The sequence below is a fragment of the Dromaius novaehollandiae genome, chromosome 10, assembly GCF_036370855.1.
Source record: "Dromaius novaehollandiae isolate bDroNov1 chromosome 10, bDroNov1.hap1, whole genome shotgun sequence".
Classification (NCBI taxonomy): domain Eukaryota; kingdom Metazoa; phylum Chordata; class Aves; order Casuariiformes; family Dromaiidae; genus Dromaius; species Dromaius novaehollandiae.
In genome coordinates, this window is record NC_088107.1 from 8,454,347 (window position 1) to 8,479,895 (window position 25,549).

The 25,549-nt window shown below is 43.0% G+C and overlaps 1 protein-coding gene across 1 annotated transcript in view; it reads left to right on the forward strand.

Moving 5' to 3' along the window:
- Nucleotides 1–25,549, forward strand: part of AGBL1 (AGBL carboxypeptidase 1) — a 296,895-nt gene that overhangs the window by 179,351 nt on the left and 91,995 nt on the right. The window contains exon 22 of the mRNA XM_064517224.1: nucleotides 24,427–24,590. Coding sequence (XP_064373294.1) covers nucleotides 24,427–24,590 — 164 coding nt within the window. The remainder of the gene's footprint in view (nucleotides 1–24,426; nucleotides 24,591–25,549) is intronic.

Sequence of the window (25,549 nt, forward strand, 5' to 3'; positions counted from 1 at the left end):
GTTCCCCTGGTATTTTGTTCTAGGGTCAGTAACTGTTAAATATTATTGCCTTAGTCTAATTTGAATTCATCTGCCTGCTCTTTTCAGCTGTGGTTGTGTTATGTTTCTCCACTAGTTTAAAAGACCTTTAGTAACTTGTGGTTTGTTCTTTTAAAGGTACTTACACATTGCAACCAAGTTATCTTTCAGTCTTTTTTGATAATTAAACAGACTGAATTCTTTAATAGTTTGTCCATATCAGAACGTGTAGGAAAGTGCCTCTGAATTAGCTGAAGCTGTGAGTGGAGAGTCCTGTGCTAAACCATATTAAGCCACGTGTCAACACTCTGAAGCATAAGTAAGGTGGCCTTAATTAAATTTGGCTTAACTCATTTCCAAAGTAAATTAAGTCAGACTGAATTGCAGGCACTTTAATTCTGAATAACAGAATAGGTATATGTGCTTTTGTATGTGATAAACATATTCTTATAGAATAAGTATATGCTTATACGAGATGATCTCTGAAGCTGATATGCCCAGCAGGATAGTTCTGGAGGGAATTTGGAGAGGTATCTGGCTTGTCTTTATGTAAGATTCTACACTGTGTACTGCACATGGGTGATGAAGAATAAACTGCTCGAATCTGCCTTGGATATGCCATATTCTGATTTTTCTCCAAGGAACAAGGAGATTTTTGCATGCATGTACTGCCAGCTGATGGGAGATCTCCAAGAGAAGATGGTCTGGGAAGACCATCTAGTAAAAAGGAAAGAGAAAGATCTTGGTGGTATTTTAGAGAGCTTTTTAAAGCTATACATGAAAGAAGGCAGAAAAGAAAACTATTGACTGCATACCAGTGTGAAGCAGATGATGTTTGCTTGGGGAAAAAATTTAGCCACATTGTGATGGATGCTGTATCAGTGAGGGACCTTGCACTTTGGAGGAAGGAGAATAATCTTCTATGTAGCTAAACAAAAAATGCTGAAGTGTCCAAAAAAAAAAAAAAAAAGCGCTACGTGAAAATATATGCAGTTCAAACTCAAATAGCTTGTCATGAAGAAATTGAACCAATGTGGAGAAAAATGCAAAGGGAGTACATTTCTCAAATGCCTATATGCCAGTTCTAAGCATCTGAGTAACAAGCAAGATTAATTGAAAGATCTAGTATATGCAATTTAATGTCTTTGGCCTTAGTGAAACATGGTAGGAGATATATACATGTTTAGAATTTCAAGATCTCCAAATACAGATCTATCCTGTTTGGGAAGGACAGAAAGAGTATTAAGTATGTGCAGTTCTGGTGGGGAAAATGGCAGTCTCTTACATCTTCTTTTACTGGTAGTTCAGGTGTATGTATTACAGGTATGCTGACAAAGTCTAGGAAACAAGCCTGCTCCAGACCACTGAATCAAACTAGAAAATGGGGTGAGTTACCTCTGAAGTACTTTTATTCAGCACACAGAAAGTAAATGTGTAGTTTGATACCAGTTTGGGTGGTATATACCTGAGATCTCATGTAGGCAGTAGTAAATACTATTTAAATATTTAAACATTACAGATGATCATTTTCTAACGCAAAAGATGGTTGTATCTGTCATAATTCTATTTTAGACTTCATTTTATAGGAAAGCATGAACTAATCTTTGGTGTGGGAGTTTGTGGTTACCTAGACACCAGTGATCATGACCTAATTACATTTAATATGGGTAGAGGACAGTCTTCCCAATAATATGTGTGCCTGTATATTTTTTTTGTTTGATAAGCACTGATTTTCTAGGGCTGAAGAAATACTATAAACAAAACTGACCAGAAAGGGGGGGGGGGGGGGGAAAGCAGTATTACAAATAAAAATTGAGTTGAGGATTTTATCATATGTCCAAAAAGCCACAAATCTGTAATCAGGAGTGAGGACATCTTCAGTTAAAACCCATCCTAGATTAGTGGCAGAGACAAGGCAGTAATTAGAGTGTAGAGGACAGTGAATCATAATATCGATGAAAAACATACATGATTGATTATGGTGAGACAGATTTCTGTTATTTCAGTCTCACTTTCTTGTTTGTTAGCACTAATTGTTTACTAGTATTGCAGAGTGTAATGAGTAAACAACAGTAGAGGTCATTTACCTAAACGTGGCTGATGAAAATGATCTTCTGAGGGGTAATATCGGAGATTTATTCTCCCTGAACAACGAAAAAAGGAGAAAATAAACACCGGCTAATGTAATGTAAGAAATTGATATGGGAAGCTAAAGACACAAATAAAAGCTCATGACAGTCTGCACTAGGGACAGTAAAAAAGCATTTTGTATAATAACTGGAAAAGACACCGTAGAATATTATTGTATGGATTATTGCATTGATAATGTTAAGCAGATACATTTATTTAAGAAGTACCTTTTATTTGTTAAAGGTACTTCTGCTTCCACTCTTAATGTCGTTAGCATAAATATGGCACACTACAGTCTGGGGATTCTCGGTAATGATCGTGCTAAATACTGATTATCACTCTCTCTACCAGTGCTACCTCTGGGGCTTATCAGGTCACCCTACTAGGTGCAGAGAGAACAAACTAGTCCTTTTCATGACCCTTTGTAGCAGCTGTGGACTGGCATCTGTAAGACACATTTACTCAGCGTGTTCCCCCTGCCCCAGAAATGGGAAACCTTCCATGCAGTTGACAGCACAGGTACTCCTAGCTACTTTGCTGCTTTAGGGGTCAGATTTAAAGAGCCCAAAGTCTTACTAGGCTGATAGTAGGACTCTCACTTCTAAATCTGACTTACTCCATTTTCTGTCATCGTCATCATCATCATGAGTGTTTCCACAACCCCTTTCTCCCGAGGGAGGCAAAACGCTAATATGTAGAGTTGCAGAAAGCTGTTTTAGTTTTCCTTGAAACTTTTTGATATTTCAAACAATGCTCCCATTTTGCAGAGAGGTAAAAACATGATCTTTTAAAGGTGCTTGCAAAAATTGAAAACAGCTGATCTCAGAATAGTTCATTACCCTTTTGGGCTGGAGAAGACTCAGATTGCAGCCTGCCTGATTCAAAGCAAGGACTTGGATCACCAGATTGTGTTGAACTTGGCCCTCATGTAAGAGAAACTTGTTTTCATGTATTTTGTCTAAATAATGAAATATTCTGTGATCCAGAAAGAGACCAATTCTATAGTTGAGCAGCAAGAGTACTTACCTAAAAAGCAACAGTCCCAGTCTAAATTACTTTTCTAATTAGTATTTAATTGTTCATACAGAATGACAAAGCTTCAGCTGAGAAAAGGGTATCTTTCTAGTGGGGTTTGATCAGAAATTTCACCCAAGAGCTGAGCAGCTCTTCCTGAGAAAAGTCATCTCAAACCTGTTACACTGCCACAAACAAGTTTTGGCTTAAATTAAAAAAAAAAAAAATCTTAAAACATTCTCCTGCCATGTCCTACCTCTTCTTGGCTTCTGGAATATGGCAGAAATTTTCCTTTCAGGATTCTGGAAATAATGGCTAAACTTCACAGGAAAATTGCGTTAAAGATTTATACAAAGCAACAATGAGAAGAGAGATGATTTTTAGTAAGTTTGAAAAAGATATTGCAAATGGGTATGAGAAGGAAGTACAGCTAAGCACAACCAGGGATAAAAACGCCAGAAACCTTGTGCAGTTCAAAGTAGCCTATTCCTGCCGGAGATCATTTATTTATTTATCAAATACAATTACAAAAATACATAGATAGATTTATTTTTGCAATGTGAACAGCAGGGCAGTTTGCATTTCAGTGCAGGGTATTCCTTTTATCGTCATTCCTTTAAATGCTGACAGGCAGCAGACTGAAAGTTTGAAGACTTGTTCTTCATCTTGGCAGGGGGAGTGGTAGTTTATAAAATGATTTTATTTTGTACAATAATTCAAAGCTGAGTGCGGAGAGCACTTATTTTGAAATGCTAGCTCTACACAGAAACTAAGGACGAGGAATCTAGCACTTCCTAATGTATTTATTTTGCTATTCTCTTTTTCCATTAAATTGTCTTCAGTTCTGTTTTTTATTGCCGCCTTCATATTTTTTTTCCCAGCCCTGAGAAGTAATAGGCCTGGGTCTGGCTATCATCCGAGCTGGGGAGAAGGGCTACGTAGCTATGTCGTGATGGCCCAGAGCATGCATGCTTCACTGCTCGGCAGTGATGATGAACGGAGACAACCCTGTAATACAGCAGTAAATACACCTGAGTAACCTGCTCACAACCTTCAGCTGTCCTGCACCCAAGTGAACAGGCAGCTGAAGTCAATGCTGTAGCCTACGCTACTAGAATGAGCCCTTCCGCCAAAGATGAGAACGACGATTGTGCTGTTTGGTGGGCTTTTATGGTCCCTGCAGTCAGACAGCCCGCATGGACTTTGCAGTAGGCAGCTGGACACTGATTTCCCAGTGACCTTTAAGAGCAGCCCTTTTGTCTCTTCTAGTGAGGGGAGAATGAAATAAACGGGATTTGAGAACAGAGCTCAGGCTAGCTCTGAAAAAGCGACAGAAAGGTCACATTTCTGACCAAGCCAGTATATTTGGTGATTGGAAAGGCTTCCTGGGGTCAAAGTGTTCAAGCTTTTTTGGAGTTAAGCACCCCCCACAGCCTCCCATGTGCACTGAAGTGACTTGAATTTTTTCTCTGATCAATTCTGTGTAAATGTGTTGCGTAGACTGGATATCTGCAGCCAGCCGGCAAAACTGCTTCTATGGTTTTGCACATTGAGGCCTCACAGATACTCACCACATCCTTTGATTTGTGTACCCTGAAGTATGATTTGTACTGGGGACTGATATTAAATGTCAGCTTTGAAAATGGGCCTTGTCACGACTAATGCAAAATTCACTCCTGTGGTTAATTTAGCGAGATAGATTGGCAGACATCATACATTTATTAAACAACCATAATTATATTAATGCCTGTCTCTGCCCAGGAGAGATTTAGACTTGGAATAATAGGATGTGTTCATAATGCAGAAGTAAAATCTTTGGATAGAGATACAGTGAGAAAGTCAGTATTTTAAAAGTGAGGCAAAGTTGTGGATTGAGATTGAGTACCTCTGGGATGTTCAGATTCTGGTTGTTCAAGTGAGGTTGTGGGCTGTGATGAAGGTACCAGTTATTCCAGATACTGCAAGATGGGTTAAGATATGCTGGTAGAGGTATTGACACCTTCAGGTGCACTGTATTTGCATACTTGTTCACTTTAAAAGGTCAGCTAAGCACCTTGACAACTTTAAAAGTAGCCTGCTGTGTCTGAACTGTATTTAGTTTCATGCTGTCTCCTCTGCAAGATACGATATCAAGTTGTTTTTGTGATACTGATCATGTTGCACATCTTTATGTGGACAAGATCAGTGTTCAGATTTAGGAAACAGATAGACTCACTGGCTTCCTTCTGGATTTTCCCATGTACAATTTTGTTATTTCAGGAAAATGGCCCAAGGTATTGCCCTGTTTGGTTGCGCTGATGTCCTGTGGAATACATTAGAATAAATTAGAAAATTTCTGGGACAGAGGCAGCTCTGCTGAATTGGTTGCAGGAGGCAGGAATGTCTTTACTGGATTCAGTAGCATCTGTTTGCGTCTTATGCTGATGCAGTGTCCACATCTTCTCCTCTGCATACTGATGTCCCCTATCTGTAGTCAGCTTGTCTGTCACTATAAAGAGGGGAGAGCGAAGTTGACAGTGTTGGATTGAAGGGCTGTAAGTGGTTATTGATTCCCAGGCTTGTGTTCCTAGAGGTAGAGGTCAGGAAGGGGGTGTATGTGTGCGTGTGAGAGTACAGAGGTGTGCTCTATATAAGCCTGCTAGTATCCAGTGGTGTGTCATCTGTGAGTAATGGGATGCACATAATTACGCTTTTGATGTGGGTTTATGTACCACTGTGCCTAAATGTGTGCTTCTGTGCACCCCAGAGGATATGTTTACGTGTTATGCTTGGAAGAAGTTGTGCGCAAGGGGGTGTGCATGTGCGTGTATTTATTTCTGCTTATATGTAGATGAAAAATATGTAATTTGCATCAGTATTTACTGCTCTAAATATACATGTATCTTATGGATATATATATATGCTGCATATAGGGCTACTTCTGGGTCTACACTGGGATAGATGCAGCTAAAATGAGGGTGGATGCAGCTAAGATGAGGGGGGACTGTGCAGCATCCTGCTATCGTGTGACACTGCGTGCCACAATTGGTAGTGCTGATAGGGTGGGGAAGAAGGCAGGGATACATAATCCTTAGCCTTCCTGCTAAATCCATCCTTCTTGTCTAGTCTATGTGTGGGTGTCTGTAGTAGCCTGTGAAGGGGAAAGGGAGCTCATTTCTAGATGAAAACTGAAAATAAAATGCACACAGTAATGAAGAAGTTCAGATTTGATTAGCTTCTGGTATCTCTGTTCACAGGAAAAAAATCACACTTCCTGGGTGACCTTTTAGCAAATGCAGAGCTGGGGGGAAATCTGTCCTTCAGTTTCTTTACATTTGTAACTAATCAGGGTGGAGGTGTGCAGTATGGTGTACAGGATTGCAGTGAAGCCTGGGGCAGTACCGCACGCGCTGCACTGGCAGTTGCGCATGTGCTGCCTGCTGTCCTGCGGGCATCTCTGTGGGCTACCATCTGCGGAGGAGACGGGTGCCTTCTGAGGCCTTGTCCTGCCTCTTTTCCCAGCTGAGCTTGGACCAGAAGGGTAGGGCAGCCTCTTCACACTGTGTAGTTCAGTGCTATGAGAACTTACTGACGTGACGTGGTGCCAAGGTGGAAAGCAAAACAAGACAGGTGAGGCCTGTCAGGACTGTTTCTTTAAGCTGATGTTACCAGCTACATTGCAAAGAAAGGGGGAATGGCACATTCATTGTAACCTTTCTTTATTACCATTCATCCAGGGTTTATGAAAAGGTTGAAAGGAATGCATAGTGCTTTCCTCGACTCTTCTTGCATTTCTTCAGAGTCTTGTACAGCTCTTTAGAAATGTCTTTCTCAGCATAGGCACAATCTTCTATGAGTTAAAATGATGTAGCTGGATTTTGTGGCAGAGGAGGACAGGGTATAGCAACGCTATTTCTAGTGGAGATTTGCCACAACAGTGGGTTTTAGAGGGGATGTTGACAGAAAGCAGAATAAACATGTGAAGAAAGAGTCAGACCCCATTTAAGTACCCTCGACCAGCTGATTCAGAGATGCTCAGTCCCACATGGATGTGTAAGTGGTGCCCTGTTGTTCACCCCTTTGGCACTTGCTGCTTTTGGGCAAACGCTTGATCACAGGGTGTTCAGCTAATGTTTTACTGTCTGCTTTGACTGATGCAGCATGAATAATATATTTTCTGTGAGTTTGTTGCTAGAAAGGGGGAGAAACCTTAGCAATATTTCTGTCTCTCTTTGGAATAATCTTTTGTGATGCTCTCTGGGAGAGAAAAAGCTTGTGCACATTTCTGAATCCACGTGAAAAGGCGCTTAGAAGAGGGTCAGCCTGAAAGAGAGCAGCTTCATTGTAATACAAATTTGTCTTAGTATTTGCTCACACATCCCAAGAAGCATGTGGCATTTCTTAGCCTGTTTAGACTATAATAATAGTCCATAATCCAGATGGCGTTTAAGGTCAGGCTGGCCCTACTAGGGATCCTGACTGATTGGAATAAATGAGGGTAAAATTTGGAAAAGTAATTTATTTTGTGAGCATTGAGATATTTCAGTCCTAGAGATGCTTCATCAAATACCCACTCTTTCTGGTCAGTTCCACCGATTTCACTTGAGACCGTAGAACCAGGATAAGCTGAACTGAACATGAGATCTCATAATTCCTCACCCAGAATCTAAACCATATAAAGCTTCCCAAAAGGCAGAATCAGTAACTGATGGTCTTCTCTTTGAGGTGGTCAGAACCCTCCCAAGACTACCAGAAATGCTTCACCCATGTTTTTGTATCAGGCTACAGAGGTTTGGCAAAACCCCAAATATGTCTCATTTACTTATATGCCCTTGGCTTTAAGAGGGAAAGGGAAAAAATAAAAAGAACAACAAAGCCTTCAGACCTTTCATGCCTCCTTGGCACACTGACACTTCTTCACTGCATAAGAGCATAAAATAGTTTGTTCTACAGAATTACAGAATTCAGTCCCTACAGAATTTGCACCCCATTTGGAGAGAAAAACAGCAGTAGTGTATGTGAATAGGATAATTCTACATGCGAACAGGATAATTCCACATGAGACTCACTGAATGTGCCTCTGCAAGCTTACTATTTGCCCATGGATAAATGTTATGCCTCTGTGAATGGATGTGCCCACAGCTCTTACTGACCCGGTAAGCACACCTGTGGAGACTGAGTTAAGACCTTGCCTTTACTTGATTGTACATAATTGTTAGTGGATTTTGAATACAGAGGAGAAGCCCCAGAGTTGGGCAGAACAAAAGGGGAAGAGATGTTCAATCACAGCTGGCACAGCTGGATTTGAATGTTTTCAGTAGCTGAATGTTTCTACAATAGAAGCTTAGCTTAATACTGACACCAGACTGAGGGGCCTGTTTTAGGGGTACTAGAAAGAGAAACTTGTAAGTGATGGAGCTGGGCCTGCTGAAGAAGGGAACTGTTGCGTTGGCCAGGCTGAGGTCTAGAACGACAGAGTGCCGGGCGGAGGAGTACAGGCAGAGCAGTGTCAGTGTCACTGTGTCATAGAAGGCACAGCACTGGTTTATGGCTATGCATGAATATAGCCTGCATAATCTATGTCTTGCTGACAAGTGTGCTATGTTCACATACAGACAAAGAAAAGGAAAAGAATGAGGTACATCTTTCCCAAATCGTTTGCAAATCATTTTTGATTTTCATTATGAGTCTGGAAGAGTCTGTCTAATAGTAGCTCTCAGCCTGGCTCCGTGTAAAAGGCTTTAATTTTTATGTTTCCGTTTAGTCATTTTTATTGTGTTGTTTCCTAGCTTGTTACTTCATAAGTCCATGTTATGCTGAAGCAAATGCCTGGGAAATAGAAAACAATTCTGTGCTATCCTTCTATTTATTGTGGGTGACAAATATTACTGGGTTTAATGAATTCACTTAAAAAGGACTAAGATCTGCACTGAGTTCTTGTATTCTGCTATTATAATACTAATTGCTAGAAATTATTAGCATGATGCTAATAAATGCATGGAAACCATGAGCACAATTTACAGGAGAAACAGATATGAACCTGTGTGTGTTTCCACTTAACTGCCTGCCTGTACTTTCCTGAATCATGCATTAGGTGAGTGTTTGTTTTGCTGGGGTGTTCCTGTGCACCGATGTGTTTGAATGTGGGAGCTAGTCCAATACCTGTCCTCTGAGACCTTCGTGTGTGAAAATGTGCACTGGGATGTGCACTGGTGTATGTGACGAACATACAGTTTTGCTTATGTGCTTAGGAGAGTGCTGTTTGTTATGGTACCTGTATCTTAGAAATGTGCCCCTATGCATCTGTGATCGAGTGTATGTATGTGTATGCACGTATATGTAAGCATATCTGATGAGAAGTGCACATCAAAATTCCCAATTAGGAGATAATACAATGTACAAAAATCTGCTACACTCTCCACCTCAATTTTGTTTAACCTTAATCATTTTGTGACTAAGGGGCATGGGGTTTTTCCTCTGGGAACACAAATGAAACAAGTGTGTGAGGGCATCCGTGGCAGGCACCGTGCAGCCGATTGTCAGTCTGATGCAGAGGACTTCTCATATGTGCCTTTTTTTCCCATTGGTCATGAGATGTGACCTCTGCTAGTACCAGTTAATAGAGCTTTTTGGTTTTTTTCAGAGAAACGTGTATAAGAGTTTGGCAGAAAAAGGCATTTCTTGAAAGTCATGCCTAACATTTTCTCCACTGACAGCTAGTTCTTTCCTTTAGTCTCTGAACATAAGACTTGCTCCTAAAAGCCCAGAAATAGCTTTTCTCACTAGAACCAGTGTTTGCCAATCCTAACTAGGGAAGAAGAGAAGGAATCTATTTATGTAGTGGATTCTAGTGTGAGCTCTCTCTGTTGACTTTAACAAAAATGAGCCTGGCATCTAGAGCTGAAAGGTTTATTTGGTTTTGGAAAGCTTTTTGACCAAATTCAAACATGGTGAGTGAGAAGTGGTATGTGTTAGTTATCCATGGAGAAGAAGGTGTCACTCGAGCGATGCTAGTGAAGTGAGTCTTAATCTAGAGGTGGCCTAAGGTGTTGTAAGCTCCATGTTGAGGTGCCTGGGAGAAAATGTTTTGTCAGTCCAGTCTCCGTCAGCATCATGGCACTTCTTGTGTGAGATTATTTTCCCAACATCAGGCTTGAATGCCAAGAGTTGCAGAGCTGCGGTGGGAGGGCTGCAGCCCCAGCGCAGCTCGCGGTAGGGGGACCAGCTGGGGGAGCAGCTATGACGTCTGTGCTGCCGCTTCCCTGGGGCTGGGATGGACGGTTTGGAGTGCCTGTTTAGAGAGGAGAATTATGGCCAGCGATAGCAGCGGGAGAAATGGAGAGGATACCTGGTGTCTTTATCTTCAGTGCACGTCACAGGCATCAGCATCTGCCGTCCTTTGTGTCCCAAAGCACCAGTCCTCCTCCAGTGTCCGTCTCTGATCCGCCGGTGGACTGCGGCGAGCACGTACCAGGGCAGAGCAGATCTGGCCCTGAGAGCCATAAATCTCAGCATTGGTAACAAACCCCGAAACTTGAGGCTGCAACGGCGCTGGGCTGTCTGCGTCGGACAGGGCCCGGTGACTGCTGGGCAGCTCCGTAGCCTCAGGGCGGGCGTGAGGTCAGGCCGGGAAGTCGGTCCGGGGCCAGGGGCCGGAGCAGAGGGGCCGGTGGCCGGGCACGGCCAGGCTGCGGCACGGCTGCGGCGGAAGGCAGGCGCATCCCCGCTGGGGCACAAAGCGCAGGGTGTCAGCTGCAGGGAGGGGAGGTTGCCAACTGCCCTGTGCTGGTTCTGGCCGGTTCTGGCTGGTTCCTGCCAGTTCTGTAGAGGGGAAAACCAGGCCACCTGCCACAGCTGCGACCAGTCAGAGGCCATGTGGTGCCTCTGCCAGAACATATTTAAGAAGGGTGTGGTAAGGGCTGAAGGGGGGCGGGGAGGTGGAGAGGAGATGTAGGAGGATGTGTGTGAGGAGAGGCACTAGCAGAAGTGCAGGAGGATCCTTGAAGGGGCCGCAGCAGGGGCAGATGTCGTGTGTGGAGCTGACCTGCACCGCCGTCGCCTGCTGGATGTGAGTGTCGCGTGTGGCCTGGTGAAGGGGAGCGGAGATGGGGCTGGGGGGGAGTGATTGAACCGAAATTGAGCCTGGGGAAGGGGGGAGGACAGGCATTTCCCTGAGTGTGTGTTTGTCTCCATTGTTTCTTCATACCCACATCAATAATTGAAAGTTTGTTAAATTGGCAGTAGACTAAATTTACCTGACGCAAGACTGTTTTGCCCAAGACAGTAGTTGGTGGAGAGTGCAGGCAGCACCCGGACCGGGCATGGCTGGGGGTGGGAGTAATGGTAGTGACTTGGGACTCTGGAAGGAGCCTTGGGTCTGGTGTTGGGATCTGTGCTGTGGTGGAAGCGGTGCAGCTGTTGCAAATGGGAGGATAGGGGCAAACAGTGTGTGAACAGGAGAAATGGGGAGTCTGAGGGGAGCTAAGCCAATAGCCAAGAATTAGGCTGGTCCTGCTCTAAGCCCCAGTGGCCTGGAACCAGGACCATCTCCATGCAGGGGATCCAAGAGCAGCAGCCTGGGGGCTGTGGCACCCCTGGAGAAGAGGGTGCTGCTGTGGCCTGGGATGCCTGGGGCCTGCCATGTGCCCCCGGTGGGGCTCTGCATAGACCCTGAGCGCTCGGCTGAGCTGTGGTGACAGCTGACCATCTTTGCCTGACTAATGGGCTGCTAATGGGGATTAAGCAGCGCCTGGTGTGAAAGCCAGGCCCTTGGTGGGAAGTTTGCAGCTAGTTGCTGAAGTGGCCAAATTGAAAGCTGTGTGTGGAGCCGTCCAGGTGGGAGCAGCCAGATAGCTGAGAGTGACTGCCCCAGAGGGGAACCCAGACACCTGGAGGAGAGTGAGGACTCTGGCAAATTCAAAAAGGAGCCCTTGGAGGCTGCTCTGGTTGCAGTGATTAAACAGACCTACTGAAATGGGAGTCCTGCTCCCCACAGTGTGACCGCTCAAGCGTTCTTTACTCAAAATGAACTTAAAGAAATGCAGGACATATGGCCTCTGCCTCAGGGAGATGCCCCTGCAGTGGCTATGGCTGGGAAACTGGAGCTGCTGGAGTACAAGACAGTTTTGTCTGCAACAATCTGCAATATAGCCCAGACCTGAGCTGAAACAGGGCTCCTGAGCCTGTGGTTGGAGGCCCCAGGTGAGGCCGATAAGGGCCAGAAAGGCCTGTTTGTGCCCTCAGGGTCCTGGCAGTCAGATTCAATTCACCATCAGAGAGTATCATGTCTGGGTATTCTCCATCTCCATTCCCTATCAGAATCTTCAAACAGCTGCCAAAAATGAGCCCCGGAAAATCTATTCCACTTTATATCAGACCTTGTCTGTTTGGGGCAGGAGACTTGGGATTATTCCATCACGTATTTGCAGACCTCAGACCCAGCTGGGTGTACTTAACAGATGTATTAGTTGTTCATGTGAAATCTGTAGCTTAAACTATTAATTTAAGGCTTCTGTTCACTCTTAACTAGCTAAGATTCTGATAGGGAATCTAATACACAGGCATAAGCCACTCACACTTGCTTTTCCTGACCTCCTTAAGGAATGAGCCTGAGGAATTGTTTTGGCTTGGGAGGCAAGAATAGGTTCAGGCTCTCAGCTGCTGTAACAGCAGTTATTCTGACAGAGGTAGACACCCTTCAACATTGCATCCATCTGCTACCACACTTGAATACCGCTGCTGTCTCCTGACCTTGCAGATCTTTGTATTCCACCTATTGCCTCAAAGCCTGTGGCTGTATATGGTCTTCCTGAGCCTGTTCAGGTTCCACCCGTCTGTCCCTGCTGTGCAGGGGTAGCACGGGCCCCCCTATCCACCATTCAGCTATGCCTGTGAGAGCTTTGGTATTTGTCAGTGCGAGTGGTGCTGAGAGTCTTGCAGGACCTATCTCTCCTAGCGCTGGCACTCAAGAAGCTGAAAGTAAACCTGCTCTATGATAAATCAAATAAGGGACTCCAGGCTCATCGATGTGTGGGGATGGATGGCATGTCTGTCTGTGAGAAGGACTGTGCCAGGAGAAAGCGGAACAGTAGCAGATAACTGAAGATCTCGCTGCTGTCCCGCTCTCCACGGGAGAGAGAATCCTTGTGAGTGGGTTTCATGTGTTGCTGTTGCTTTATTGCAAAAAAAAAAAAAAAAAAAAAAAAAGTACACAAGTACTTTTTAAGACAGCTTCTGGTGGTTTTTTTTTTGTTGTTGGTTTTTTTGAGACCTAGTCTCTTTCCTGCTATTCTGTGACAAAAAAGTATGGCAGGATTCCAGATTAATATCTTCAAACTGTATTGCTGTTAGCAGTGGTACTGGAGTGTGAAAGGTAAAGGGATTTCTGGGTTCTCTCTCCAGTTCTGCCAGTGCCCTTGACTAGTTGCCCTTGACTAAGTTGCTTCTCCTCTATTTCATTCAACTGCCCTGTTTACAGCTTGCAGTAACGCTCTTCTGTCTCCCAGAGGGTATCCTGCGATTAATTGAAGTGTGTATCTAAATGGCTTTAGCATGCAAGCTGAAAGTCACCAGGGACAAAGCTGTTACTAGGGTAGGAATAAGGGTCAGGCCCTTGCTGACATGGTTGTCTTGATTGATTACTACACTAATCTCTACAACTCCACTTCAGCAAATATAATTTGGCCTCATCCCTCATTCTGTTCATTTTTTGGTGACTAAGCTCCAAGAGACCTGATGAGAAGAGCTCTCATTCCATCAGTGTGAAAAACACTGCTTCTCTCTGTATCCATTCTGCTCAAGCAGCCCTACGCATGGTTCCTCCATTGGCTTCCTTTACCCTTGCTTGTATGAGGGCTTTGCAGAAAGGTCCCCTGGCCACTTCAAGGACTCCTCATTGCTTACCAAGAAAATACTTAGTCCTTGATTAGGGATTTGAAGAGTGATACTTGATTAGTTGAATTACTAGGAACATGCTGTGGTGGAATTGACTGAAAGGGAGGGTTGCATTTGATACTGTTTTCCTACAGCTTTTTTATATGGGGAAGTGCAAGACCAATGCTGGAAAATGTTAGGGAGTTTTTACTTCTTTGATGCCACTCCTACCTTGAAGGGCTGAGTAGCCAACTGTGACTGAGGAAAGGAGATGGCTGTATTTTTGATTCTGTGACTGATATTGCCTTGGGCCTCAGTGGTTCAGGACAGCCCCTTCTGAACACAGATACTGTCCAGGGTACAATAGGGATCACTACCAACACGAGAGGAGGATGCAGCAGGGCTTGGAGAGGAGCAGAAGGGAGAGTGAATGAATGTGTGCGGTGAAGCGCAGTGAACCGAACCATCCATGGACAGCAAGAGGGAAGATTCCCTACAGGTTACTACCCAATGGGAAATCAAAGAAATGAAGAAAATCTCTCCTTGCCTCCTATTCAGCTCTTAGTTCTGGTCTGTTGTATTTTCTATTCCTTTGTGATTACGTCTGTGTATCAGTCAGGTATTGTTTTCTGCTTGAGTTGGGAACATTCCCTAAAGCTGTTTTCAGTGCACAATAATCTCATTCTCTTTCCCAGGCCAATTTCAGAGTGAATTTTGGCAGATTACACAAGTGCAGAATGTTTACCATCCTGTCTTACATCATCATTTTCCTGTATCATTTATTTTTCCTTTGACAGATTTTTAACACTGTCAGTCTAATATGCATCAGAGGTTGAAACGTATTACCATAATACAGTGCATTGTGGGTAATCCCATGCAAATTGTTCTGTGGAAAGTCATGATAAATTATGTTCTTCCAAGAAAAAGGGGGGGGGGCACAAAACAAAAGGTTTCTTTTTAATGGTGTCTTCTTTAGATTTCAGAGCAGCTGCCAGAGGCAAAGGTTTAAATTTTGTTTGACATTCAGAACCATGTGCAGTGATGCTCCTCCTCACAGGACACAGTGCTAAAAGGATGGAGTCATGCACTGCAGTGGATTTTCCATACATGTCTCTGATGTTTAGTTTTAAAACATTTCTCATTTTTCAAAGGAAAAATTGGTGTGCATGTTGGGGTGGTGTAGCGAGAAGAAATGTCTGTTGCTGATTTTTCTGACTCCCTTATACAAACTTCTTCAGGAAATACCAGTTTTTATGAACTTAAAGATCATCAAATACCTTTTGGAAGTGGCAGATCTCATTGTGTGTTGTTTTTATATTTTTATTCTCTCTTATTCTTTATTACCGAGGTCATTTGCTTGGAGACTGGCTACTTTGTTCCTCCTAAAGTCTATACACTTCCCCAAACTGAAACAGTAATCCTTCTTTTCTGACAGAACACTTGATTGGAGTAGAAATGATTGCAATGTCACAAACAGAGTATTATCATCTTCAGGGGAAATCATAAAAGCAGGTTGAAAAGGAATCCTAAGAAAAATGCAGGTTCAAAAGGACTCCTAAGAAAAATACAGCTCATTCTTATGCATATTTTGTTAGGCAGTACAGATGAGAATCCTGAAAGCTCATAATCTGGAGTCAGCATCAGCTCTGCTGAAAAAGGTTTGCATACTTTGCTGTGAATGGTCAGTAGATTTTCAAAGACTCAGAGACTTGTAGTTTATTCTTGCAAGGCCTTTATGCTTCTCACCTGAGGCTCTAGGAAGTGAAGCATTGATTAGTGACAGTGCATTTGCTTCCTGTTGGTCTCTGAAACAGCCAGAGTATAGATATCCAATATAGAACATGGGGAAATGTAAGCTGCTTTTGTCTGAGTCGCGTCAGTTATTCTACTTGCTGGAGATAGCTTCCTCCCCCTCGCCCTAGCTCTGTCTCTCTGATCTTGTCTCCCTTTCTTCAGTCTATTCCTTAGAGTCTTCAAAGACCTGACTTTTTTTTTTTTTTTTTTTGTCTCTTTCTCTCCAAAAGCATAGTAAGTGAAGACATTAAACTGAGCCTGTGCTGGTGAGATTACAGAGAAGAGGCTTATAGGTGGTTTGCAAAAGTCTGGGTCCAACTGCCAGGTCTAACAGATACAACAGATACTCCTCCTTGGGAAATAAGTCCAAATGTCTAAGGTCACGTGCATAGTGCTGGTCAGTTCCTTGTACTGTAGGTCCAACTCTCCTGTAATAAAGTACAGCCCTGAGATTTGATTTCCATTGTTTCTTCTTGCTTTTAATAATCACTTTTCCAGCCAAAAGGAAAATAAAAATACCAATCAATAATCTTAATGACTGTCAGTTTACTCTGTACCACTAGACAAGTGGGCTGGCAATGAAATGGGCCTTTAGGTTCCTGCCTCACCCAAAAACTTTCTTGATACTCTGTTTCACATCTGTAAGACTCATTTCAGGATGTCCCTCCTCACACAGCCTCCCAGTGAAACGATCAATGTCTTGCCCCTTGGGCCTTCTGTTAAAATCTCTCATTAAGCCAACTTTCTCACATACTCTTTAACATCGTGGCCTCTTTATATGGCATTGCTGTAGTACACGTGTTATGTGAATCTATATTAAGGCAGACATGAAAGAGGGCACTGCAGTATTTTTGCCTGAATTACCCTCAGTGTCATCAGCCATTCTGTAGGTGGCAAGTACAGAGTATTCAAAAGAAAGAAAGACAAAAAAAGAAATGGACAGATTTTCACTGTTATTGCACATTTTTCTACCAAATGTGACAAGCAGCAAGAAAGGTCCTGTGTCGGAATAATTGTTCTGACACCTGTAAGAAAACAGCCGACAAGCTCCTTGCTTGTACTGCCATCCTTCAGTTTCAAAGGGGCCAGTCACAAAGATGGGGGAAGCCCTCTCCTATGCTGTCTCTCCTTTCTGATCTGAGCTGGGTATAGATGCTTTTTGTGCTTTCCCATGTGCCTGTGGCTTGGAAAATCAGTGTCTCCTTTGTTGTTTCAGAAGTGCCAATACAACAAACTATAGAATCATGGCAGCTTCCTGTCACTGATCCTGAGGTTGTAGGGAGCAGTAGGTGGGGAGCCCAGTTTTGATGGCCTTTGCTGAAGGTGACCAAAGAGAATTTGTGATATGGAAAAAAAAATTAGCCTGAGGAGTCATTCATAATTTAGGAAAAATGTTTCATGTAGCTCTTGGGTTGTAGCAGCATAAGGGGACAGATTCATGGTGCATAAAAGATTAGAGTAAAGAGGAGTTGTAATGGAGCTATAGATGGCTCTGTGCCCTTATCTCTCATCTGTAGATCACTGTATGAAGACTGTATTTGATGTTAGTTTTAAGGGGAGCAGCACCCAGAGGATCTCGGGGAAATCCCATCAGAACATGAGCACAGAACGATTCTCCTTGGAGGCTGGCATCTGATGGAGTCTGGGCAGGGAAACCACCAGCATGCAAAGCTCTGCTCTAGGGCTGCTGGCAGAAGGTTTTGGAGGAAATAGGTGATTTTGCTGAGAGAAGGCTTAGAACTGGAAGAGAAGTGTGCTTCAAGTGATGATCAAAGGGCTCTGGAAGAGAATACGGGGCACTCAGAGCTGAAATGATAAAAATTGCATAGGCCAAGATTTGGATGCATTCCAGAGCTATTTGTGCTGCCCTGGAGCAACAGACTAGAAAACAGGTACACTGGCAGAGCTGGTAAGCAGCCAGGATGGGGACAGAACAGAATGCTGTGGGACCACGCTGGCTCATTTATACAAGAGAACAATGCTTGCATGTTTTCGGCTGCTGTTATTTTATACTTGGCCAATGCTATAAATCACAGAACCAGGTCAAACCCAGGTTTTGTTCCTGTAGGAGTTGTAAGGGGACTGAGGAACAAAGGATTTGAAATACTGGAAAAAAGAAAAATGATTAAAAATGGCCAGCAGACTGTCTACGCCATGTTTAACAAGGTGCTAATTATGATTTCTTCTGTTTAAAGCTTACTCCAGAGGCTGAGAGAACCACCAATAACAGAGCCACAGGCACTGGAGTAACATAGGGACAAGGAACCACGGTGGCTGTGAAGGGTTAACTGAGCCTTGATAATATGGTGGATTTTTTTGGGAAGAGGTAAAGGGATTGGAGAATGAAGGGTAAACCAAGACTCAGTTTCATGCAGATTGGATTGCTGAACACCCCAGATGAGTCAGAGGTGATAAGAGAGCCTCTTGCAAAAGGAAAGTTATCAAGAAAATACAGGAGTCATGGAGTGAGACATAAAAGAACTAGTTGTATAGTCAAAACTTAGTTGAAAGGCTGGAACAATAGGTGGGATACATGAGCCATCCTTGGGATGGAAAGAAGTTGATAGTGAGATGAGTCCAGTTATCAGTCTGTGAATTGGTTGATATTTATATTTTTAAATACTGGAAGGCAAAGAGAACAGAAAAGTAGTGAGATGCACCATTTGCAGCTGATGCAAATTATACTGTAGCACAAAGACTGAAAGATTGTGGGTCTGAATGTGCGATGGAACATAGACAATGGCAGGGTAAAGCATGTTTGAAGAAATAGTTTAAAACATTCAGACACATAGTTGGGCTCTGAATTAGTTGTAACCATCCAGGAAAAATAAGTAGCTATTATAAAGACAGCTTGATGAAGATGTCTGCTCCATGTGCAGCACCAGCACTAAAGAAAAAAGTAAATAAAATGCCAGCATGTGTAAAGAAAGAGGTAGATTTGGGAGACGTTATAATGTCCCTACAGACATGAATGGTAGTACCTCCTGTGGAGTGTTGTCTCTTTTATGGGTCATTTCCTCTGGAAGAGACAAAGTAGTGATAAAGGGCGGTGAGGAAGAGCATGTGAAAGTGTTTAGTGGCCTGGAAGGCAGCTTCAATATGGAAAAGAATTAGGAATACTAGAGCTATTGAATTAGAAAGGGAAGGAATAAAGAATTACAGTGTATAGAGCTCAGCAGTGTGCTGATGTAACACTGAGCGCTGTGTCGGGGAGGGGCTTCACAGTGATGTGGATATTTGGTGGCAGCATAGCAGGAAGCGGGCTCTCTGCCCCACTGGATTCTCCCTCCACGTAAGGTCGCTGCTAGGCTGAGATGAAGCTCTGCCTGCTCTCCTCACCTCTGCAGTGCTCTGGCGTGGGAGCAGAACTCTGGCAGGAACGTGGGCTGGAGAGCGTGGCTGGGCCGGAGCAGCTGGAAGGGTATCAGAGTGGGGTGATGGCTGGGTCATGCTGGCTTGGCATTTTCACTAAAGCTGCTCCACCGCAGTGGCCTCATTCCCTGTGTTGATGCAACAGTGAGAGGTACCGTGATTCTGGGGCCCCATTTTAGATGGGGGACCAGAAAGCAAGCACACAAGGTTTGCTGAGTCGTTCTGGTCAGTCCACATTTTCATCACCTCTGAGGTAAGAAGAATAGCATGTATTTCATGGGAGTGAGAGGGAAAGGATCTAAGGTTCCTCCATTGCTGTTTATAAAACACTCAGTTTTTATGATAGTTTTTATGATATGTGGAAGTTCCCAGTATTATTACTTTAAGCAGTGAAAGCCACATAGAAACGTATCCAGCTCTTGTGTAATATAGTACAATGAGATGAGGACATTTCATGAAATTAAGATGCAACAACTACTTCTTTATATAACACATAATTAACCTGTGCAACTCAAAAGTGGATAGCATTATGAAGACAAATACCTTACTAAGATTTTTTTTAAAAAAAGGTTAGACATTTTATGAATATGAATAGCATCTATATTTATATAAGCCGGAATAAAATTATAAGCATCATAAGTCCTTTTGTTTCAAGACATGTAGTGATTGCCAGCAAGGATTGGGAAATTATTTTATTTCCATGGTGAAATATGGCCAAACTGGATGAATTTTTAGCTGAAAATTAGGCGTGGGTGGGCCAAGAGTCGTGTTATCTTTCTGTACACTGAAGTTATTTATACAGGCAAACTTCTAAGAGGAAGTAGAGAAGGAGGCAAAGTAATCCAGGGATTAGGCAGCCAAATTAGGACTTGCAAAAATTCAGCTTCTTGCTTTCTCAGACTGCTTTTTAGAGCAAATTCATTTGACGCAGATTCTCAGACATACTTAAAACTCCACCTCACATTTAATCTTTAGATACCTCAGGCTATAACCTGTCTGTGGCTTGTTCAAGGGTGCATAGTTTTCAGATAGCAGAAGAAAGTGTGTATCTGGGAAAAAGTCATGGGTATACTACTGATGAATTTTCAAGGCATTGTCTGATGGGATAGTAACAGTTAACCTGAAGCAAATACTGGGATCCTGGTGAAGAAAATGCATTCTTGGATAAAGCACTTGATTGTCATTTCTGTAAGGTAGCTTTGTTTCATCACACTGCCCCAGAATCCCTGTGTGACCCTGATTCAGTTTCCTGTCTGCCAAATAGGAGGCTTAAGTGTCCTGGAGCAGCATTTGTTTTCCTGTAGGAATTAGCGTATATTTTCCTTTTAGAAAAACACAGGTGATGCCCATTGCTTTTGTTGTCTCTCTTATCAAAGACTTGCCCTCTGGACCGTCGCTTCCAAAAGTGCTCATCTTCCCCTGCTCCCTCCACGTGCAATGACTGACGAGTTAGTAATGTGAGACTCGTGCATAAACAGCATACAGGTAACCATTTGGATTGGACTGTGCAGGCAAACTTCTGCTCCCTAGACCTGTCTGCAGTATATGGATCAGAACTTAATAAACTCCTAACTCAATCAGTATGAAATAGTGCAGACTCCTCCAAAGTGCTCAGTTCTTGCCTGGCATATCATTTACTCGGTCTGTTCGGTTACATTTGAAAAGACACTGTGGGAAGGAGTGAAAGATTGGTCAGCGTCTGCAAAGAGAGGCATAATCTGTTAATGCTAGCCCACGTCCATCCAAGGCCTAAAAATAGCTTCCTAGCATGTCACATGGTAATGAATGGGACAGAAAACCAATGTACTACTCTACTGGAAAGCAAGAGCTCTGGAAGGAATAGTGTCTTCCCACCTGTAAGGTTTGGGTATGTTCACGGGAAAACTTCCTTTCTCTTTTTTCTGTCTTTCAACCCCTGAGTTAGCCACTCTTCATGATTATGCCCCACATAAAAGTATAGTCTGTCCCGGTCATACTCTAGAAGAAGTCAGGAAAGAAAAAAAAAAAAAAAAGCTGGGCTCTCTGGCACCCTGCACTACTATCACTCACCTGCCCCACTGCAGAAAAGGTATAAAGCAACATCCAACGGGTGTGGAAGTATCCAGCTGGTACTGCTCTGCATGAGTGTGCAGTCTTTGGGGTGGTGGAGAGTTAAACCCAGCATCCATATCCCGGGATAGTTTGTAGCTTATTGACATACAGCATGAGATGGCGGAGTTTGGGGTAAGATGGTCAAGCCAAGTAAGTGGTCAGCTGAGGTTGGCAAATTCAACACTGATACTGTTTGTTTGTCTCTTGCAATGTATTATGAGCTTGCAGTGTGTTGAGGATGGAGTGGTGCATGGGTGAAGATTAAGGGAAGAGAAGAGGATACTGAGGAGGGAGCAGAGGAGAAGTTGGGAGGGGTCAGGGAGACAGCTGTGAAAATACTGTGGGGGAGGGAAAGGGAAAAGTATGGAGATGGGAACACCAGAAAAATAGCAAGTCAGCAGAGGGGAAAGAAGGGTGAAGTGACCCTTTCTCCCCCATTGTAGGCCTGGAAATATTAATCCAAATAATTGTTTGGCCTGGAAAATTTGGGCACAAGCTTCCCTCTCTGCTGAGTCCCTAGTTCTCCCATGAGCAGACATTTTGGGTCTCTGTCCAGTACATGGGATGGAGGGGAGGGTGAAGGAGTATTTTCTCTTCCCATTCACTCCATCCTCTGAACAATCCGGCTTATGAGAACCATACCTTTAACCAAGTAAAGAGTCTGTTTAAAAGATTAAAAAAAAAAAGATAGTCGCTTTGTTTCTGTACCCAAGACGTTTGCTTAGCCCCAGCTCAGGCAAAACACTAGCTAAGTTCAGCAAAAGTTTTGCCAGAGAATTCAAGGAAAGCTGGGCCTTGTTTCCTTGCTGTGTGGCCAAAGCACCAGATGTAATGACAGACTGCTCACCCTGTGACGGTGAGAAGGGTGTAGAGGATTCCATTAGCTTTCCTCTTGTTTTCATTCCTCTAGACCAACTTCTATTGACCTCAGCAACCCCACCCTCTTTCTCATCCTTTTATCTCTCCCATCCTTTTATCATCTGTCTCTAACTCCAGCCCCTCTCATCTTTTTATCTAGAAATTCTTGCTAGCCTATTCTTTTTCTAGCATCCTCTGCCTTTTCTGCTTGCTTAATCCTGTTGAAATTCTTTGGCCCAAATACCTATCCCCTCCACTCCATTTGTTTGATGTCTGTTCTGTCAACAGCTTCAAGTCTGATGAGAGTCAAACTACACACTTTCAGCTCCACCCTGAAAGCTGTGGAGGGAGGAAGGAGAGGAAGAGAATTATCTGAGTTAGCAGAGTTTAAAAAATAAAAGTCTGTCAGTGTTTCAAGTGAATAAAGTGTGTTAACCTCAGCTATAGGATTACTTGTTTCCAGCTGTTGCTCCTCAGCTGTCTGGTATCAAAGCAATATGGGTCCATCATACAGCAGCTAATTTCAGTGCATGAGCAATTACTGTCTGAGGCTTCTCAGGTATATTATAGTTTTATTATTATTATTTCTGTGTTCATAGTTTCTTGAGGCCTCTTTATATCCTGAATAAAGCCCCAGGGAATCATAAAGCCACAGGCTGAGTTTTAGTGCAGTCACTACTCGGCATCTCCCGAATTGATAGGCATTTAGTGTGTTGCCTTGATCTTGGAAGGAGGACCCTGAGATGCACCCCAGGGAAAGCCTCAAGATGTTCTCTGTATTTTTTGCCCCCTGAGAAGGAAACTCTTTTGCTGTAGAAATGACATATTTTTGCTCAGAAATGTCACTACTTCTGCCTGCCCATTGTAACTTTGCTGCACTAAAAACCTTAAGTATTTTAGAGTAAAATAACAAAATATTTAGGAATCTATGCAGAACTGCTAAGTACTCAGTTTTTTGCATTCATAGCCCTTGCTTCCTATAAATTTTTCCCTCTGTTTTATTAAACCTAATTATTGCTATACTTATTGCCTAGCAAAGCTTGCAGTGAAGGTGAATGGGATGGGAGAAGAAATGACATCAGAGATTTAGGTATTTTGATAAAAATAACGTTTAAGAGACTGTCTAGAGAGCAGAAGTCAGTTCTCAAGAGACCTTAGTAAAGGTTTGAGCACAGAAGTACAGGCCACACTGGCATGGAGCACACACCTTGCATATGGATATTCCTGGGATAGTGAGTGTGGACTTCTGACAGTAACTAAGGAAGCAATCTTGGAACTGGATTTGGGAGCTCTTGTCAGAAGGTTGGCTGTAGAGTTTTGTGCTGACAAAGCACATTGGGTTGATATTGGAAGAGGCACCAATTGATTCTACTGCTGATGAGACAGCATTTAAAGAGTACATGTAATGTGGTCGCTAGGTTTTTTTTTTTTTTTTTTTTTCCATCTATTTAAGCTTTGTCAATCTCTGGCCGCCTCACTGCTTGCATGAAACTAGCAGTACTTACGTTGACTTACTTCTGTGCAGGCCCTTGGTGTTGTTCCTTCTTTGCTAGATCTTTATTTTATTTTTTTTAATCTGTGAAAAAGCAAACACATAAGATTTATAATTGAGGCTCCTCCAATGAGGATCCACAGTTTGGAGAAGTCCCTTGAAAGATGATGCTGAAAATCCAAATTTTGTTTGTGCATCTCTGTCTCTGCCTGTCTCTGCTAGAGAGACACAAGCTTTTAATAGACTGTGAAATTCCTCAGAGGTGTTTGTTATTTTGCAATTACTTTGCTATTGATTTTCTTAAAAAACAATTCATAACTTATTAAAGATCTTTCTCCTCTTTTCCCTTTTCATGTCTGCCACTGCCCAGTGTGTACAATCATAGAGCCTGTTTTGTTTCCCATTGCTTAGGGAGATGACTCTTCTAAACAGAGAAAAAGAAGAAATGAATCCTAATGATTTGTAAAGCTGGATTTACAGTCAGATCCTGCTAGGGTCTGATCCTGATTCTTACAATGACTTCTGCAAATGTACTCAAGGCACTTTAACTGTTTGCCTCTATTTCCCTATTTTAAAATAGAATAGCTCTCTCTTAACATAGCTTCTGTACACAAAGAGCTGTCAATTTATGCATGACTACGGGAAAATTTCCATATGTAGCAAGTGTGAACCCCTTAGTCAGAATGGAAGAACATTAATAAGAACATTAATAAGAGTGGTCTGTCTTCTGTGAAACTAACTTGTCTCTCTCCATGCACCTGTGAACTTCGAACTCAGCATTGCAACTTTCTGCCTTTCTGCATCAGGGTCTGCAGCTGGGAACGCAGGAGCTGGAGGAGATGGGAAGCAAGTTTTGCCTTGGTCTGCTCATCCTGCATCTCAAATCCTTGCCCTGCAGCAAGAAAGTGATGGCGCAGGCAGCACTCCTGCTGGATCTGGAGGAGGAGATAACAGACCTCCGGGCACGCAGGTCAGTGATAGGAGTGTTCAGAGGGTTCTCCTGTAGGTCAGGTTGGTGGGGATGCATTTTGGGTTTGGATCCACAGAAATAATTCTCCTTATGGCTGAGATCTGCATGATGGATACACTGGAGTGTACTGAGAGTTACTGGAAGTGCAGGGACAACTGAATCCTGAAGAAGCTTCTAAAGCAGTGGCTCCCTGCCCTGCAGTCATCCATGTGGTAGAACAGCTGAAAGAAAGGAACCTAGTTTTTCTACAGATTCAATTCTTCCAAAATTGATTGCTAAAGCATGGGAGATTCTCCTAGACATTACTTATGTCTCACTGTATTGAGTCCTGCAGATGTTTGGAGCACAGGTTTGTGGCTTTTTGACGCATAGGAAGAAGTCAAGATACTACTGCTTGTTTAGGAGGTGCTTTTACAAATTGCAGACTTCTCTTCTTAGCTTGACTCTTTTAATGAGATGTATGTAAGTGAGATTGCCCCAGTGTGAATATATGGGGAATTTGGCATGGATAAATGTCACAATATGGGACTCTTCAGCTTGGATGTGTGATGAAGCAGACATATGCTCTTTCTGGGTCATCCTTACCTGCTGGTGCTATGTGCAATCATTAAACTGATGTTCTTCTGAAACCAATGGACAAACAAACTTAGTGACAGGATATGATTTGAAGCTCTCCGATAGGTCTGTCATTAAAGGGCTCCCTCAGCTTCATTAATGAAAATGCAAGTTTTTTGGTTGCAGAAATGTCCCCATAACTTACAGTGGTCTTTCAGTCATGCGCTTTCAGGAATATTTAACTCATTACCAGCACCTGTTCCTCATGTCAGAAGCCATTTTTACAAGCTTGTTCATAGTTTTTAATGAAAAATGAAAAAAGAGGACTGAAAAATAGAGACATTCCTTTGGGTTAGCTGTGCTAGGTTGTACATGCAAATGTATAAATGAAGCAATTAATGTGT